This window comes from Sinocyclocheilus anshuiensis, unplaced genomic scaffold, assembly GCF_001515605.1.
Source record: "Sinocyclocheilus anshuiensis isolate Anshui unplaced genomic scaffold, SAMN03320099.WGS_v1.1 scaffold560, whole genome shotgun sequence".
Lineage (NCBI taxonomy): Eukaryota > Metazoa > Chordata > Actinopteri > Cypriniformes > Cyprinidae > Sinocyclocheilus > Sinocyclocheilus anshuiensis.
Genome location: NW_015554116.1, coordinates 111,276 through 129,043, shown reverse-complemented (window position 1 = coordinate 129,043; position 17,768 = coordinate 111,276). Strand labels below are relative to the sequence as shown.

Below are 17,768 nucleotides of genomic sequence, written 5' to 3'. Positions count from 1 at the left end.
TTGTTCAATTGACGACAGACTCAAGCGCATGGACTGTGTCCAAAAGCGAACGTGCATCTGTATACTGTATCCAGTGTAGACAAGATAGCGGCAGCGATTGTAATTTCTATTTGCTTTTGATGCGAAGTGATGCATTACTCGCATTCATCATAATCAAGTGTCAGCTGTTAAGCGACTGAACAACAGTGGGCTGGGCCTACTGGATGATGAGAAGAAGACTATTCGTCAATGTCTTGGAGGCAGTCTTTATGCAAATGACTGAACCCCTGTGACATCACCTGGCACCTCGGATCCAAACTAGTCGTTTTCTGAGGGTTATTTCATAAATGCTTTTTTTATTGATGATGAGGACATTTTAAGTTATGAAACTTGCAGGATGTATTAAGCATACAAAGACCTCTTCTATGTCAAAAGATCAAGGAAAATGTAGTTTCTCATGTCATGACCCCTTTAAGAATATTCGGATGTTAGAAAATGTATAATATTCTTATAACAAAGTCTATTACATATAAACAAGGACTTAAGTAAGTTTTTTGTCAAAGGTGTGAATGCTTAATGAAAGTTGGTGAATCTTGGGCTTTGTACTTCGACGGCAGTATAAACCAGATGCAGATCTGTAAACACAATCATCTCTAAATGCAACACGTGAACTCAAATTTGTCTTTGTATAAATAAAGCAGACAGAGGCAAACTACTTTCTGACAATAGCTTTGTTCACTTTTTATGCAATTCAAGCTGACAGAAATGAAATGAGAGACTACAAACAAAACCACATATGTAGATGAAAACAGTCAAACCACATGTAGGGCGTTGATGTGATCAGTGGCACCGAAATGAGTGTCTTTATTGTACGAAAATCAATCTTCATCCATTATGACATGCTCAAAGGAATCTCAGTATTTGCTTTTATCTTAATTTACATTCTTACTGAGAAAGTTCCATTAAGAAAGGCTCTTGGTACGGAAACATTATGCCAATTTCGAAGAAAGCTCAATTTCAGAGGCACTAATGCAACCCAGATGCAGTTGGTCCACAATAACCTTTTCCATTTCCTCTATTATAATTCCATCATTTACTTTTTTGACAGCAAGAACATGACTGCCACACGTCAAAATAATCATCCCACTCCCAATCTAAATCTTGTAATGAAATGCAACCCTTGCCTGACCGGTGCTTAAAGGTTAAAGTGGTCAAATTTGATCTGGAATAACAATCATGTCATTTGTGTGCTCTCCTGACCCTCCGGCAGCTCCAGGCTCTCACGTGGACCGGCTTGTCCGCTTTTCCTTTTAAAAAAATCCCAGGAGCACTGGAAAGGGAACTTTTTTCTTGAGGAGCACAAGCTTCTTGGATATCAAGAAACATATGTGGAACTATTGGTCATCTTCAAGGTCTTCAATCCCTCAGGACCACTGAAGAGTTTCAACATGTCCACCTCCAGAGGGTGAAGGTGTCCGCTGATGATCATTGAGTGAAGTGGTCCTCCCAGGTCACTGGATGCCAACTCTTGCAGTGTCCCAGAACGGATGGTCTGGTCCTCGGCTCCGACCCGAGCCAGACCAACACACACTGTGTCTTCAGTCATTGCTGCATTGAAGGAAAGAACATAGGATAAACCATGAAACCAAAGCTCACAAAGCTTTCAATCAAATCTAATCCAATTTTCCATCAGTGCTTGCCAGAGTTGGCCAGACGTCAAGATGGTTTAACCACAAATTTCACAAAGGTTTTCATGCAATTTAGAAAGGTTTGCAAGAGTTACCTAGTTCCTCGCCCCGATCCCGTCGGTTCTGTAGTATCTCCAGGAGTTGCTCAGCTGCCTGAGCGACAGTCATGTACCTGGTAGGCTCGTAAATCTTTCGACCCCTAGAAAGAGAGGGTAAACTGGTAAACTTTAAGGTGAGCAGAAGTATCTGGTGTCTTCTAATTTGTCTGGATCCTTGACAGTGTCAAAATTAGTTAATGCACTGGTAACCTTAAAGGATTCATTCATTCCTGAATTAAACTTTCTTTCTTCAGTCAAAAAGAAATTAAGGTTTTTGAGGAAAACGTTCCAGGATTTATCTTCATATATTGGACTTCAATGGGGACCAACAGGTTGAAGGTCCAAACTGCAGTTTCAATGCAACTTCAAAGGGCTCTACATGATCCCAGCTGAAGAATAAGGGTCTTATATAGTGAAACGATTTTTAGAACGTCATTTTCTAAAAAAAATCTGCAGTTTCAATGCAACTTCAAAGGGCTCTACATGATCCCAGCTGAAGAATAAGGGTCTTATATAGTGAAACGATTTTTAGAACGTAATTTTCTAAAAAAAAAAATACAAATTTATATACTTTTTTAACCACAATTGCTTGTCTTGCACTAGCTCTGCAATGCATGTCCACAACTTTACACATTACATAATCACGCTGCAGGACACGTGTTGTTAGTTTTTCGTCTTTGTACTTCGGTTGAAAAGGTTAGTGTAGGTTGAAAAACTCCATATGATTTTCTCCTCCAATTTCAAAATCATCTGACATCGATTTACCTTTTTTGTAAAGGGTGTTTGACTTTCTTTGCACGTTCGCTTTGTAAACACATGGGTCGGTACTTCAGCCTACGTCACACGTGACCTTTCCAACGTGACTACGTAATGCATGAAGTCGTGGACGCAGAGCTAGTGCAAGACGAGCATTTGTGGTTAAAATGTATACAAAATGTTACTTTTTTTTTTTTTTTTAGAAAATGACCGATCGTATTGCTACATAAGAACCTTATTCTTCGGCTGGGATTGTGTAGAACACTTAGACGGTGCACTAAAACTGAAATTTGGACGTTCGATCCTGTTGAAGTCCACTATATGGAGAAAAATCCTGCTTAATTTCTTTTTTGACTGAAGAAATAAAGACATGAACATCTTGGATGACATGGGGGTGAGTAAATTGTCAGGAAATTTTAATTCAGTTGTGAACTAATCCTTTAAGTTGCAGGTGGTCCCAGAACATTGTGCAAGTAGGTGGCCATTAATGCAATTTACATCTGAGCTTTAAAGTTAAATACTCTGAATTCTTTACTTAGGGTGCATTAGCCATTAACGGACCAATGGTCCATCCTTGATGAAATCAGTCAACTTAAGGAAGTTGGAGACATGCTTTGAATTTCTTTTTGGGGCTGTTTCCCCCTCCCTGCAGTGAAGGGCACCAACCTCACTGGACAAGCATCTGACTGTGACCAAAATCATGCAGCATATGGTTATTCCATTTCCGAGTAATGGTACAACAGTGCCAATAAATCTGGGAGACATTAGCACACTTTCCAGCCTTGAACAGGGAGCACGCAACAGGCCTAATGCTCGTCTCCTTATAGCGTACATAGTGGAACACTAAACCCATTTGGGGTTTATGTGGATTGGATATAAAATTACACAAGTGCATGACCAAGGGGGGAGATAATTACAGGACACTACGGAGAGAGCAAGGAGTTAACAACCATCTTCTACGACGAGAAATAATTCAACACCAGTGAAGGTTTTTCGGAAAGACTTCGAGTTCAAGTTTGAAAGCAGACGATGAAGTTCACTGTTGCCGATAAAACATATTTCTGAAGGCTTCAGATGGGAAAATTATACCGTGGCAGTTCTGGAGGCGGCCCAGGGAAGGTCCATGATAACATATCATGCTTCCAAGTCAAACAAGCTGACACGGTTTTTACTTTTGTTATTTTTTTCCAACTCAACCAGTCTGCCCCCCAGCAACTTGCATGAAACCACAAAACGACCCTCCTGGAAAAGCACCACAGACTAGATATAAATCAGCACAACCTCACAGAAAATCAGAAAGTGAGAGTCTTACCTCATTAAATTCTCCATGGACTGCTCTTTGACTTTGATATCTGCGAAACAAGGGAGTTGTAAGTGTTGTACGATACAATAAGCTTGGGTTTTATAAACTAGGCCTCTCTGGATGTTACTGTCACATCATAAATAGTAGGTCGCCCCTCCATCTGGGGCTGTTAACCCCACGCAGTCTGGAGCGTGAGTACATTTTCAGACTGCACCTGAGAGGGCCCCATATTGAGAACAAAGACAAATGTACAAATCACGACCAGTCATGTTCTCGACACCATGTCTACACTGAAAGTGTCTACGTTAACCTCAAAATGTTCATAAATAACGGACCAATCAGATGAAAGTTCAAGGCTAAACTTCAGCTACAGTAAAATGGGACAATTTCTTTGTTTCCTACTTTCTTTAGAAATGGAAATTTGGTATCAAAACTATTTGCATGCATTTTAGAATAGCAAAAAAGTATGTAAATCTAACTTTTTTTTTTACATAAAAGCTTCACAAAACATTTAAATTAGTAGGCTAGAAACCAGAAAACTGACATAAAATGAATTGTAAAAAAAAAAAACAGCAAATTTACACAAAAATGTATGTAAAATTAATTTTATTTCTGAAAAAACTAGAAACTGACATAAAATGCATAATTAATTAATTAATGCTATTTGACAAAAACAGAACCTAGAAAATTGTCATAAAATTCATAATGATATTTGTAAAAAATTGTTTTTTGAAAATTTGTAAAAGAAAAATGACAAATCCATAAAAAATGAAACAAAAAGCAGAAAATGAACACATTTGAATTTATTAATGATATTTGTAAAACAAAATCACTTTAATTTGTAGTTGGACAGGAAAAAAGTGGCTGGAGTAGCAGTGTAGTGAATCAAAAACTGAAATGGAAAAAGTTAATGTACGGTGTAGACACTGTATTGGACTAGACTTTTTTGGAGTTACAAATCTAATTTTATTTTTGAATTTAATTTCGAAACACCAGCAAATAAATTGACCAATATTTGCCAGCTAGAATAATAACCCACGTCTTGTTAGCAACGTTATGATGAATGGATGCAGTGTATAGTAGTCCCTGTGTTTTGTCTATGTGTGTGTGTGTGTGTGTGTGTGTGCTTTTGTTGTGTCTGCAGGTTATTGTATTAGATAAGCGCGCTTGCGGCCAAGGGTGGACGGGGAGGTGTCCAATCCCCGCCTTCCTCTGTTTGCTTTTGAATAATGAGGTTAATAACCCTGATCCCTCTCTTGCTCATTTTTGTCCTCACTCTTGCTCTCAAACTCCTCAGCTGGGAAGCACCTGGGGACTCCCGCCCCTCCCCCTCTGTCCCGCCAGCCAATGAGACACTACCCCGACCAACTGACTACGATTTTTACCAACATTCATTACCAAAGATGCCTTCCAATGGGAAATCCCACTGGTACTTTGGAAAACGGGGGTTTATTAAGAGTTGGCTGGAAATCTCCTTGGCACAGAGATATAAACGTAAATTATTTGTGACCATCTGCCTTGGGGGTACCAGAGCGTTTGCAATGGGCCCAAGTTTAATGTGCGCCCCTAAGGGAACTGCCTATTTGATGGAACGTCAAAATACGGGGGTTGTCTCATCTGGTTTTGACACATTCATTGCTACAGTGACTGTTAAAGATGCAACACACATACATGCTTGAGGATGTGAGCCAAGGGACAAACCGGAGAACCTGCCAATTGTGCCACATCATATAACGTTCTAATTAGAACATCTCGTTCACAAAGACTCAAAGGAAGTGCTTACCCAGCAGGCACAGCGTGTGCAGGCCCATATCCCTGTTCTTTTTGATCTTATCGTAGAAGCTTTCAGGTCTCCATGTGTCCATCCAAAACACAATGGACACCGTCTCCCCGAAGTTGTACAGCTAAGGAGGAAAATGCAACCACATTCATACTTTATTTACTCACACTAGTTCTTATTTTGCATTGGTCACTGTGTTCACGAGTAGCCAGCTCTGTTTAGCCACCGACAAGGTGCTTCCTGTTATTCAGTAAGCATGACATCATTCTGAACACTAGAGTGCCACACAGCTGACACAACAAAGTGACATTACAGCAGGCAGACTTCTTACTGGTTACTTTAGGTCCTACAGACCCTCTGAAGCACGTATTAGTGAGACATGAACAAACACATAGAAGTCGTCCCACATCTTCCAAGTCCAGGGGTGTCCAATTATACTCCTGGAGGGCCAACGATCTCCAACACACTAGCCTGGAATTTTCTAGTGAGTCTGGAGACCTTGATTAGCTGGTTCAGGTGTGTTTAATTAGGGTTGGAGCTAAACTCTGCAGGACAGTGGCCCTCCAGGAGCAGGTTTGGACACCCCTGACCTACTTGGTTACTGAGGTCAACTAGAGACCTAGATAAATTCCTTTTTGTTTATCTATAACAAATACAGCAGTGGAGACTTAAAGGGATAGTTCACCCAAAAATGAAAATTCTGTCATCACCGTGGTACTCTCGTGAATGCATGTTGACTGACACGGAAGAGAAGAAACTGTTGAATAAAGTCGTTATTTTTGTTTTCTTTGTGCACAAAAAGTATTCTCGTAGCTACATAACATTACGGTTGAACCACTGATGTCACATGGACTATTTTAACGATCTTTTCTGGGCCTTGAACGTTTCAGTTCCCTTTGTGTCCATGGAGGGTCAAAAAGATCTCGGATTTATTAAAGAATTATCTTAATTTCTGTTGAATGAAGGTCTTAAGGGTTTGGAATGACATGAGGGTGATAAATTAATGACAGAATATTCATTTTTGGGTGAACTATCCCTTTAAAGGGGATGAAGAGAGTATTTACGGGCCCCGCACATTACATGTAAGGGGGAAAAACATTGACAGAAACAAGATATCATACCCGCAAATTATTAATTTGCTCCCTTGTTTTAGTTAAATTGTGGCCATTGGGTCAAATCAAATTAAAACAAGGGAACAAGCATGGATTCAATTGACCTAAACAAGGGAACCGATGAATAAGTTCAGCAAATGGTATATAATTAAAATATGGCAACAAATCAATCTGTTGTGGAAACAAATTTTTATTTTGTGGACATGATAACTATTTTTTCTCGCATGTGATGTGTGGGGCTCTGCAGGTTTTAGCGTGCTGATAGTCTAAGAAAAGAAGAAGTTTTGAAAAATGTCTTTTGAACATGAAAAATGTTTTTGTCCACACAATGAAAGTCAATGAGGTCCAGTGTTTTTGGACCCCACTGACTTTAATTGTATGAACAAAAACAGTTGAATCATTTGTCAAAATATCTTCTTTTGTATCCAGCGCAAGAATGGAAGTCAGTCAGGCTTGGAACGACACGGGGACAGAAGTTTCATTTTTGGATGAAATACACATTTAAATTCGGCATTTAAATTAAAAATGAAAATTCACCTTACCTATTTCTAAATACAAGCTGATCATATTGTTACTAACTGATCCATGCAAATAATTTTTTTTTGTTTGCAAATGTTGCATTCAGATCTGCCTCCATCAAATCAACAACTAATGAATAGAAAGTTCCAATGATACTTTTTTTTCATTTTTGATCATCGGTTTCACTCGGATGTATGTCACAATGTGGAAGAAAAGATCTGTCACTACGTTTCCTTCATTGCAACTTTTAAGATCGTCATTCAGAATCCACTACCTAGTCATAGGGAAGCAGAGCAAAATGAATCCTTCCAATACAATCTTTGGAAACAAAACCAGATGGTAACAAAAACAACACACTTTGGGTGTAGAAAGTCTCAAGTCATGCTTTTTTGTGGAATCCCTTGTTGTTGATTGCTTCCAATTAGTGCATATTGATCTACACTCAAACAGTAACTGCAAAGCGCGTGTTAAGCTACCAGATCCCTCTGTGGTTGAGAGCAGCAGCTGTGGCAGATGATTTAGGACCTGCTTTTCCTGCCTAAATAATATCTTTTAGAAATGGCACCGCTGATCTCAGATCATCTGAAGACGCCTATCGTGAGCTTAGGGCGGCATCTGGGGCCTCTTGGTACACAAAGCTGCCCTGACAGGTCAATACAGGGGGCTGTTATTGATGGCCAGTAGGCTTCGTTGATAGACTCCGCTGGGATGCCTTTGGCACAAAGGCCGTAATGTCGTTTGATCATTTTCACGAGAGACTGGGCCTGAATGACGCACGATAGCGAAGTACATTCTCTGGAAAGTACATGTTGACAATGACACCATGGGGAAGCATTGAGTTAAGGTGCGGTTGCATTACTGAATTTTCATCAAAATTTCGAGGGCAAACAAATAAGGTCTGTTGGTAATCGTGTAGCGTTGTATAAAGCAGAAGTCACTTTCAAAATGAACTACTTTCTGTTGGTCAACGCAGTGAATCTGCGTGTCCAATTTGAACCAGTTGCAAAATTTGCATGGGAAAATATTTCGCCCTCACATGAAATTTCAAATCACGTCGATTCCAATTGAAATGACTGAATTTCGCTTGCAAAAATTCACCGAACAATGGTAAACTTGGGCCTTACCTGCAATCCACAGCAGCCCACCGCGTTCATGATGGAGGCATTGTGAATAACGCGATACTGAATCCCAGCATTCAACGCTCGCAGAACCAGGTCGCTGTGGGTCGTAGCTCTGAAGAGAAGAAATGCAGTTGTTGTTTTTTTTGCGTACACGACTCCAAAACATGCGCCAACCGCAGAAAAATGGCTACTTATCAACATCTTTCTTACTAGGGTGTTGCGCTGTTTACATGTGGAAGTAATCCAAATTACGCCAAAAATGCTTATCCTTTCGATCTTGGATATATCATTAAACTTTATTAAACCCACAAATTCTTAAGTGCAGGAAAACGAGGAGTCAGACCCCCGTCCCCCTCCCGCTATGTGGGTTTCGGTGGTTTGGCTGGAAAAATGCTGGAGCCAAACACTACGCAAAGCTCAACCGTGACTAGAAGCGACCGAGACGGGAAAGTGCGGCGTAATTAGCTCATCTCTTCTGGAGAATTTCCAAAGTACCCACACCTCAGACGTCCACATCCCGCTTCTCCTGAGAGCGATAACGTTGCACCCCAGAGCTTTGGTGCTCAACCACTCTGTGGTTCTTCAGGCACAAATGTCCTGAATAATAGGAAACATTTCCATTATTTATCTCCTGTCAGGCTGTAGAAAGTGTTTTCCGATTGTTTTTTTCTGATGTTTCATTACACTTACGGTAAGAAATGGATATTTATTTTGAGGAGTGCATGCTTTCAAGAAGCTCAACCGTGACTAGAAGCGACCGAGACGGGAAAGTGCGGCGTAATTAGCTCATCTCTTCTGGAGAATTTCCAAAGTACCCACACCTCAGACGTCCACATCCCGCTTCTCCTGAGAGCGATAACGTTGCACCCCAGAGCTTTGGTGCTCAACCACTCTGTGGTTCTTCAGGCACAAATGTCCTGAATAATAGGAAACATTTCCATTATTTATCTCCTGTTAGGCTGTAGAAAGTGTTTTCCGATTGTTTTTTTCTGACGTTTCATTACACTTACGGTAGAAAGGGATATTTATTTTGAGGAGTGCATGCTTTCAAGTGCACTTGATTGTACTTGAGGGCATGATCAGAATCAGAATGGAGTTTATTAGCCAAATAAGTTTGAACATTTCCAGCAATTTCTCATATAATTTATTTTCTAAAAAATAAAATACAACTCCGATAGGCCAGTGATAAAGCTTTCCGATGAAAGTCTGTGTAATGTATGGATTTAGGTTTCCAGATGAGTCACTGCACTTGTGGGATTGTGGCATATGTGATGGCAAGTTATGGGTGAGTCAAAACAATGGCAACATGAGGTGCATCATATGACCAATATGCACAGAAACCTCATAAATGAAAGTTGGCAAACTGTACTGTTGAGAGTTAATCCTCACTGGCGGATATTTTAGTTCAGGACAACTTTGAACTTGTTGAGAAGTTAATTTAATTTCACTTAATTTCCAGCGATATCGTCGACTTGATTGCACAGATACTATTTAAACTGAACTGAGCTGGATTATGACCACTGAATTCAATGATGAACTGCCTTTTTGCATTATTGACACACTATTTTCCTATTTAATGCTGTACAATTGCTTTGACACAATCTGTATTGTTAAAAGTGCTATATAAATAAAGGTGACTTGACTTGTTATCATATATGGATTAAATATGACAGCAGAGACAGGCTACTGTAGATCGTGAAGAAGTTAGTTAGTCTTACCCAAAAGGATCACCAACCACTAGAAACGCCACATCACTGACATCTGCTCCCTTCAGGATCTCATCCGTCTGTTGTTCCACCATATCTCTGTCGGCCAGCAGCAACTCGCGCCCATAATACTCCTCCTGAGACAGAACACAACGGCGCCGTAAATCTGAGTGCGAAATATTAGTATTTCTGATGAACACGTATTTGAATTTCATATCAGATTGTACCAAGTGTTGTACCAAGTTTTGATCTAAAGGATAGCGCTTAAATGCTTGATATTATTATTATTATTTATATTGCTTGATATTATTTTTGAATAGACATATGAAATTTGAATATAATATTTGTAAGTATAAAAAATATTTATATTTTATTCATTTAGCAGATGCTTTTAACCAAAGTGACTTACTAATGATGAAAACAACAAGCAATATTATGAATAAAATAAATATATCATTAAAAAAAAAAAGAAACTACATTTCTTTATGGACGAGCTAAAACAAACCTTGAAAGAAAAAACTTCTGACTGGTAGTGGAAGATTTCTTTTAATTTAAATAGTTTTGATTCACAAAATATTAAAAGAAAATTAATAAATAAATAAACAAACATTTTTTTCATTTCCAAATAATATAGTTTCTGATATTTTTTGTGGGGCCAAAATGTCAAGGTGGTGAAAAATATCTTAAAAAACAATAAAGCTAAAAAAAACATAATTATGAATATATATATATATATATATATATATATATATAGTATTATTTCTTATTACAAAATTATTATTTAAAAAACTTTTGTCCGCCAAATAATCAGTGGGGTGCAGTAAGTTGCCCATTTTCTTGTCATGTGACAAGACAACTATTAAACAGGAAATGATATCACAGAGAGAGCTTCATGATTACATGTCAAGGAAAGTAAAGTTCTTAAAAATTTCATAAAAAGGTCAAAATATATAAGACACTGCTAGTTCAGGTCAAATTGAGTAAGCCCAAAATAATATTCATAATGTTGTGAACTATGAAATATATATATACTTTTTTTTTAGTATTAAAGCATATTTTATGTAAAATATGGAATAAACCTTTTTAAAAATGTCTGAAACATTTCTTGGCACGTGTGTTTTAAACTACATTTTAAATTCCAAAATTCCAAAATGCAATCATCTGGTTTTGACTGTGATGTAAATCGAGCTGTCAACTGTCAGGATTCAGATATTATAATGTGTTTAATCATCCACATACCAAAGCTTCCTTCCCGACGGTCAGTATGGACGTGTAAGCCTCCAGATAAACACGACTACACTGCCGGACGATCTCTAAACCTTTAACAGTGATGTCTTTACAATCGCCCAGACCAAGACCGATGAAATACAACATCGCTGAACCACAGATGACACCGGAACGCAGTTACACTTCGCCAAAAGGCTAAATCATAAAAAACATATGTATATGCGCTTTAACATGCAAAAGAGCTGCCTGACGAGATACTATTATGTGATCGTTTATCAGACACTGAAAAGCTTGCAGAATACATTCAGTTCTTCACCGTTCTCTGCTATTCTGCACTCACATGGAGCCACATGCAGCAACTGACAACCGGCTGCCGTAAAGCGTAGAGTAGTTCACGACAGTGTCGCGTACTGTATCCATAGAAACAGAATAAGCGGTGATGATTGCTGGTTGGACTGAACTAAACCACAAGATTTATTGACAAGACGTTCGTTTAAAACCACATTCATTGTGTCTAGGATGTTGTGCACAGGTAATAATTGCCCATAAGCCATTTTAAAGTTAAAATAGTAGTTATTTAATTCTATTCATATTGTTAAATTTGTTAAAATACACATTTTTAATATTATAATATTATTTATGTGATGATTATAACATATATATTTAAAACATTATTTATAAATAATAGATTTTATTTTTGATGTATTCTATATATATATATATATATATAATATTAAAATATATTATTTACAAATAATGTTTTACAGTTTTTTTTCAATTGCTAACATCCCTTTGTCCAATCTATAATCACATTTTCAAAACTCTAAACACAATTAGCAAAACATCTGTCTGTTGTGACCATACCAATTTCAAGTCTTTCCATTACATGGCCATGCACAATAAAAAGGCACTGGCTGGAACAATATACAGAACAACACAGAGAAGCAGAAAAATAAAGAAAATGTCTGGACGAGGGAGAGGAGGAGTTGGACCAGGACTGTCTGGTTTGGTTCAGCTACCAAATCAGAAATCAAGAGACTACAACAGACAGCCAAGACTGCTGAGACGATTATTGGCCCAACCTCCAAGATCTGTACACCTCCAGAGTAAGGAAAAGGGCTAAGAAAATCACTTTGGACCCCACACACCCAGCCCACTCTCTCTTCGTACAGTTGCCTTCTGGTCTGCGCTACAGACCATAATTTTCTTATATTACTGTTATAATTCCTGTGTAGGTCGGCCCTGTCATGTATGTTTCCACTATGTCCATCCTTCCTCTGCACTGGAAGCTCCCGTCGTCAAGTCAAATTCATTGTGTCTGTAAACATACTTGGTAATAAAGCTCTTTCAGACTTTCTGACAAAGGAGAAGGAGAGGTAGGGGGCAAAAGGCAAAGGGCTGTATGCTTTTTTTTTTTGCACACACAGAAATGTCATTTTGCCAATAAAGCCTTTACTGCAGCAATTCTGTCCCTTTTCTTTGACATTCCATAAAGTACTGATGACTCCTTCACTATGCTGTGCACATACGATCTAAAATGAATCCACACATTTACACACACACACGAAAAAAATGTAGAGTTCAGCTGACTGAATTATTGTTATTATTATTATAATTTTTTTTTTTTTAATGGATCTCATATTGTATGTTCTATACAGGTCGAACTGAGACATGACAAGTAATGCAGTTTTTGTAATGCTATTAATTGTTATAATTTTGACAGTCTATGCACTATGATCGACTATATGTTCCTATTGGATAGAAAACCTGTGCCAATGTTTTGACTGAATGACTCGATTTTGATTTGGGTTGGCTGTGTTTTGATAGAGTTAGTAAATGTAGAAAAAGGTATTCGGCATTTTGAAACGTAGAGTTTGTATTTATTTAACAAAATGTGGTTTTGGCCAGAAAATTAACTATTTGGCTAATTGTGTGATGTAGGTGTGTTTCTGTGTTAAGAGTTTAGAAAAAGTACTTTAAGTATTGGTAAATGCTTGTTAGCAATTGACAAAAACTGTAAATAGGCTATATGTCCCATATGTCAGTTTATACTTTCTTTATACAGTATAGACGTAGTAGACATCTGTATAACTTTACTCATTATATCATATATATCATCCACAAAATATACAAAATATCCACAAAATATATCATCCAGACTTCATTCTAAACCAATGATTTGTGAGCTATATATAGTTCTTAGATGCATTTTTAGTTATTTTGTTACATATGTGTCTTTGCGTGACTTACAATTGCCACACAGCTCACAAGCCATTGGTTTAAAATGAAGTCTGGGCATTTAACTCTCATTAACCTTAAAACCACACGTTCAGACATATTGTGTAATTCAGTGCAAAAGTCTGAATAACTGGCAAATTCAGGGCTATTTACTGTGCTGTTTTCTGTTTATTTACTCTGTAAAGCCATCACTTTCACCCTCAAATTGCAGAAAAAAAACATTATGTTGATAAATGTGCACACAATCTTTTCCCAAATACAACAGAATGCAACATTTTATGACTTTCTGGGTTGTTGATTTATGATTTGTGCAGCACTTTTAGCATGTTTGGATGTTATGGATTCCAAGGTGTTTTCAAGACCATTTATGGATTTATGATTGTTTGGATTACTTAAAAAATGTGTGTAAATCTTAATGACAAATAATGTGTAAATAATTTCCTTGTGTTATCTATTGATTGACGCTGTTGTAAATTCATGGTCTCTACTATGATTCCTAATGTGAGTCGGGATTAATCCATGGTACTTAATAACCTCGGTTTAGCAGACCTTGAGCTTGACCTGCTTTATTTGTAGGTTAATAGGCTGTGAATTATGGTGAGGACCTTTTGTTACACACAGCTGATACCTGTAATGAATGAACACAAATTGCAGTCAAAGGTCCTTAATCTAAATATAAGGCTTACAAGCCCTAAAGGCTCATGGACCATCTGGTCTCCACCCCCAATGAACTTGTAACGTGGAGTCAAACAAAGACATTTCAGGATTTTCAGGCTGTTATGTACTGGTTTGACACATAATTATTTAAATCTATTTGCTTTATTTAGGAGAGTAAAGTAGAGTGGGCAAGTTGCTCGGAAGTCACTTGGCAGTCATCTTGGTCTATTTCCAAGCACAGCTCCTAAGAAAAATTAAATTCTCAGAAACTGTTTGTGAAACGCAAAGTATGGGTAATGCAAAGGTTTAGAGACGGAGCGCAAAAGTTTTGCAAGGGAATGTAAGGTTTTTTGAATGAACGCAACATTTTTCAGGGGAACGTGAACATTTTTCAGTTAAATACGAAGTTTCTTGGGGAACGCAAACAATTTGTATGTAAACGCAGTGTTTCTTGGGGGAACGCAAAAGTTTTTCCCATGAACCCAAAATTTTATGTTGAAACACACAAAGTTGAACCCAAAGTTTCTTGAAGGAACACAAACATTTTTAAGTGAATGCAGAGTTTATTGGATGGACACAAATGTATTTTCAATGTTTTCCAAGTTAACACAAAGTTTCTCAGGGGAACGTAAATGTTTTGTGAGCAAACACAACGTTTCTTGGGAAACGCAAACATGTTTTGAGTGAATGCAAATTTTTTTTGGTGGAATGTAAATCATCTTTTAAGGTTTCTCAGTGGAAAGCAAAGATTTTGCAAGCAAATGCAACATTTTTAGTGGAGCGCGAAGATTTTTTCAAGCAAACAAATTTTCTCAGTGGAACACGAAGATATTTCAAGCAAACGCAAAGTTTTTAGTGGAGCATGAAGACTTTGCAAGCAAACACAAATTTTCTCAGTGGAACGCGAAGATATTGCAAAACGCAAAGTTTCTCAGTGGAACGCAAAGATTTTGCAAGCAAACGCAAGGTTTTTAGTGGAGCGTAAAGATTTTGTAAGCAAACGCAAAGTTTCTTAGTGGAACGCAAAGATTTTGCAAGCAAACGCAAAGTTTTTAGTGGAACGCAAAGATTTTGCAAGCAAACGCAAAGTTTCTCAGTGGAACGGAAAGATTTTGCAAGCAAACGCAAGTTTCGCAGTGGAACGCAAAGATTTTGCAAGCAAACGCAAGGTTTTTAGTGGAGCGTAAAGATTTTGCAAGCAAATGCAAAGTTTCTCAGTGGAACGCAAAGATTTTGCAAACAATGCAAATTTTCTCAGTGGAACGCAAAAATTTTGCAAGCAAACGCAAGGTTTTTAGTGGAACGCAAAGATTTTGCAAGCAAACGCAAGGTTTTTAGTGGAGCGTAAAGATTTGCAAGCAAACGCAAAGTTTCTCAGTGGAACGCAAAGATTTTGCAAGCAAACGCAAAGTTTCTCAGTGGAACGCAAAGATATTGCAAGTAAACGCAAGGTTTTTAGTGGAGCGTAAAGATTTGCAAGCGAACGCAAAGTTTCTCAGGGGAACGCAAAGATTTTGCAAGCAAACGCAAGGTTTTTAGTGGAGCGCAAAGATTTTGCAAGCAAACGCAAGGTTTTTAGTGGAACGCAAAGATTTTGCAAGCAAACGCAAGGTTTTTAGTGGAACGCAAAGATTTTGCAAGCAAACGCAAGGTTTTTAGTGGAACGCAAAGATTTTGCAAGCAAACGCAAAGTTTCTCAGTGCTTTTCCGAAAGAATGAAAATGTTTTGCGAGCGAACGCAACGTTTCTCAATACTTTTGCAAAAGAATGAAAATGTTTTGCGAGCGAACGCAATTGCAAGCAAACGCAAAGTTTTTAGTGGAATGCAAAGATTTTGCAAGCAAACGCAAAGTTTCTCAGTGTAACACAAAGATTTTGCAAGCAAACGCAAAGTTTTTAGTGGAGCATGAAGACTGCAAGCAAATGCAAAGTTTCTCAGTGGAATGCAAAGATTTGCGAGGAAACGCAAATTTTCTCAGTGGAACACAAACATTTTGCAAGCAAACGCAAAGTTTCTCAGTGGAACGGAAAGATTTTGCAAGCAACGCAAAGTTTCTCAGTGGAACGCAAAGATTTTGCAAGCAAACGCAAAGTTTCTCAGTGGAACGCAAAGATTTTGCAAGCAAACGCAAAGTTTATAGTGGAACGCAAAGATTTTGCAAGGAAACGCAAAGTTTCTCAGTGTAACACAAAGATTTTGCAAGCAAAGTTTTGCAAGCAAGCGCAAAGTTTTTAGTGGAGCGTAAAGATATTGCAAGCAAACGCAAGGTTTTTAGTGGAACGCAAAGATTTTGCAAGCAAACGCAAAGTTTCTCAGTGGAACGCAAAGATTTTGCAAGCAAACGCAAGGTTTTTAGTGGAGCATAAAGATTTGCAAGCAAACGCAAAGTTTCTCAGTGGAACGGAAAGATTTTGCAAGCAAACGTAAGGTTTTTAGTGGAACGCAAAGATTTTGCAAGCAAACGCAAAGTTTCTCAGTGGAACACAAAGATTTTGCAAGCAAACGCAAGGTTTTTAGTGGAATGCAAAGATTTTGCAAGCAAACGCAAAGTTTCTCAGTGTAACACAAAGATTTTGCAAGCAAACGCAAAGTTTTTAGTGGAGCATGAAGACTTTGCAAGCAAATGCAAAGTTTCTCAGTGGAATGCAAAGATTTGCAAGCAAACGCAAATTTTCTCAGTGGAACGCAAAGATTTTGCAAGCAAACGCAAGGTTTTTAGTGGAGCATAAAGATTTGCAAGCAAACGCAAGGTTTTTAGTGGAGCGTAAAGATTTGCAAGGAAACGCAAAGTTTCTCAGTGGAAAGCAAAGATTTTGCAAGCAAACATAAGGTTTTTATTGGAACGCAAAGATTTTGCAAGCAAACGCAAAGTTTCTCAGTGGAACGCAAAGATTTTGCAAGTAAACGCAAGGATTTTACTGGAGCGTAAAGGTTTTGCAAGCAAGCGCAAAGTTTTTAGTGGAGCGCAAGCAAACGCAAATTTTCTCAGTGGAACGCAAAGATTTTGCAAGCAAACGCAAAGTTTCTCAGTGGAACGTGAAGATATTGCAAGCAAACGCAAGGTTTTTAGTGGAGCTTAAGGATTTAGCAAGCAAACGCAAGGATTTTAGTGGAGCGTGCAGATATTGCAAGCAAACGCAAGGTTTTTACTGGAGCGTAAAGATTTTGCAAGCAAACGCAAAGTTTCTCTGTAACACAAAGATATTGCAAGCAAACGCAAAGTTTTTAGTGGAGCGCGAAGATTTTGCAAGCAAACACAAATTTTCTCCGTGGAACGCAAAGATTTTGCAAGCAAACGCAAGGTTTTTAGTGGAGCGTAAAGATTTTGTAAGCAAACGCAAAGTTTCAGCGTAAAGGTTTTGCAAGCAAGCGCAAGTTTCTCAGTGGAACGCAAAGATATTGCAAGCAAACGCAAGGTCTTTAGTGGAGCTTAAGGATTTAGCTAGCAAACGCAAGGATTTTAGTGGAGCGTACAGATATTGCAAGCAAACGCAAGGTTTTTAGTGGAGCGTAAAGATATTGCAAGCAAACGCAAGGTTTTTAGTGGAGTGTAAAGATTTTGCAAGCAAACGCAAAGTTTCTC

At 38.2% G+C, this 17,768-nt stretch overlaps 1 protein-coding gene across 3 annotated transcripts; it reads right to left on the bottom strand.

The window, feature by feature from the left end:
* Window positions 1-1,295: 1,295 nt before the first annotated feature.
* On the bottom strand, window positions 1,296-11,735 carry LOC107669825 (diphthine methyl ester synthase-like). 3 transcript variants are annotated; one of them, XM_016462243.1, is made up of 8 exons: window positions 11,606-11,735; window positions 11,302-11,438; window positions 10,075-10,199; window positions 8,360-8,468; window positions 5,608-5,728; window positions 3,834-3,873; window positions 1,763-1,866; window positions 1,296-1,587 (listed from the first exon to the last, which is right to left on the bottom strand). In XM_016462243.1, exons 2-8 carry the CDS (start codon window positions 11,434-11,436, stop codon window positions 1,355-1,357), a joined length of 867 nt encoding a protein of 288 aa, XP_016317729.1. In that variant the 5' UTR covers window positions 11,437-11,438; window positions 11,606-11,735; the 3' UTR covers window positions 1,296-1,354. The 3 variants fall into 3 exon arrangements, with proteins under 3 accessions (XP_016317729.1, XP_016317731.1, XP_016317730.1); XM_016462245.1 differs by having other exon boundaries at window positions 11,630-11,735; XM_016462244.1 differs by lacking the exon at window positions 11,606-11,735 and adding an exon at window positions 11,541-11,601.
* Between the last annotated feature and the right edge of the window lie 6,033 nt (window positions 11,736-17,768).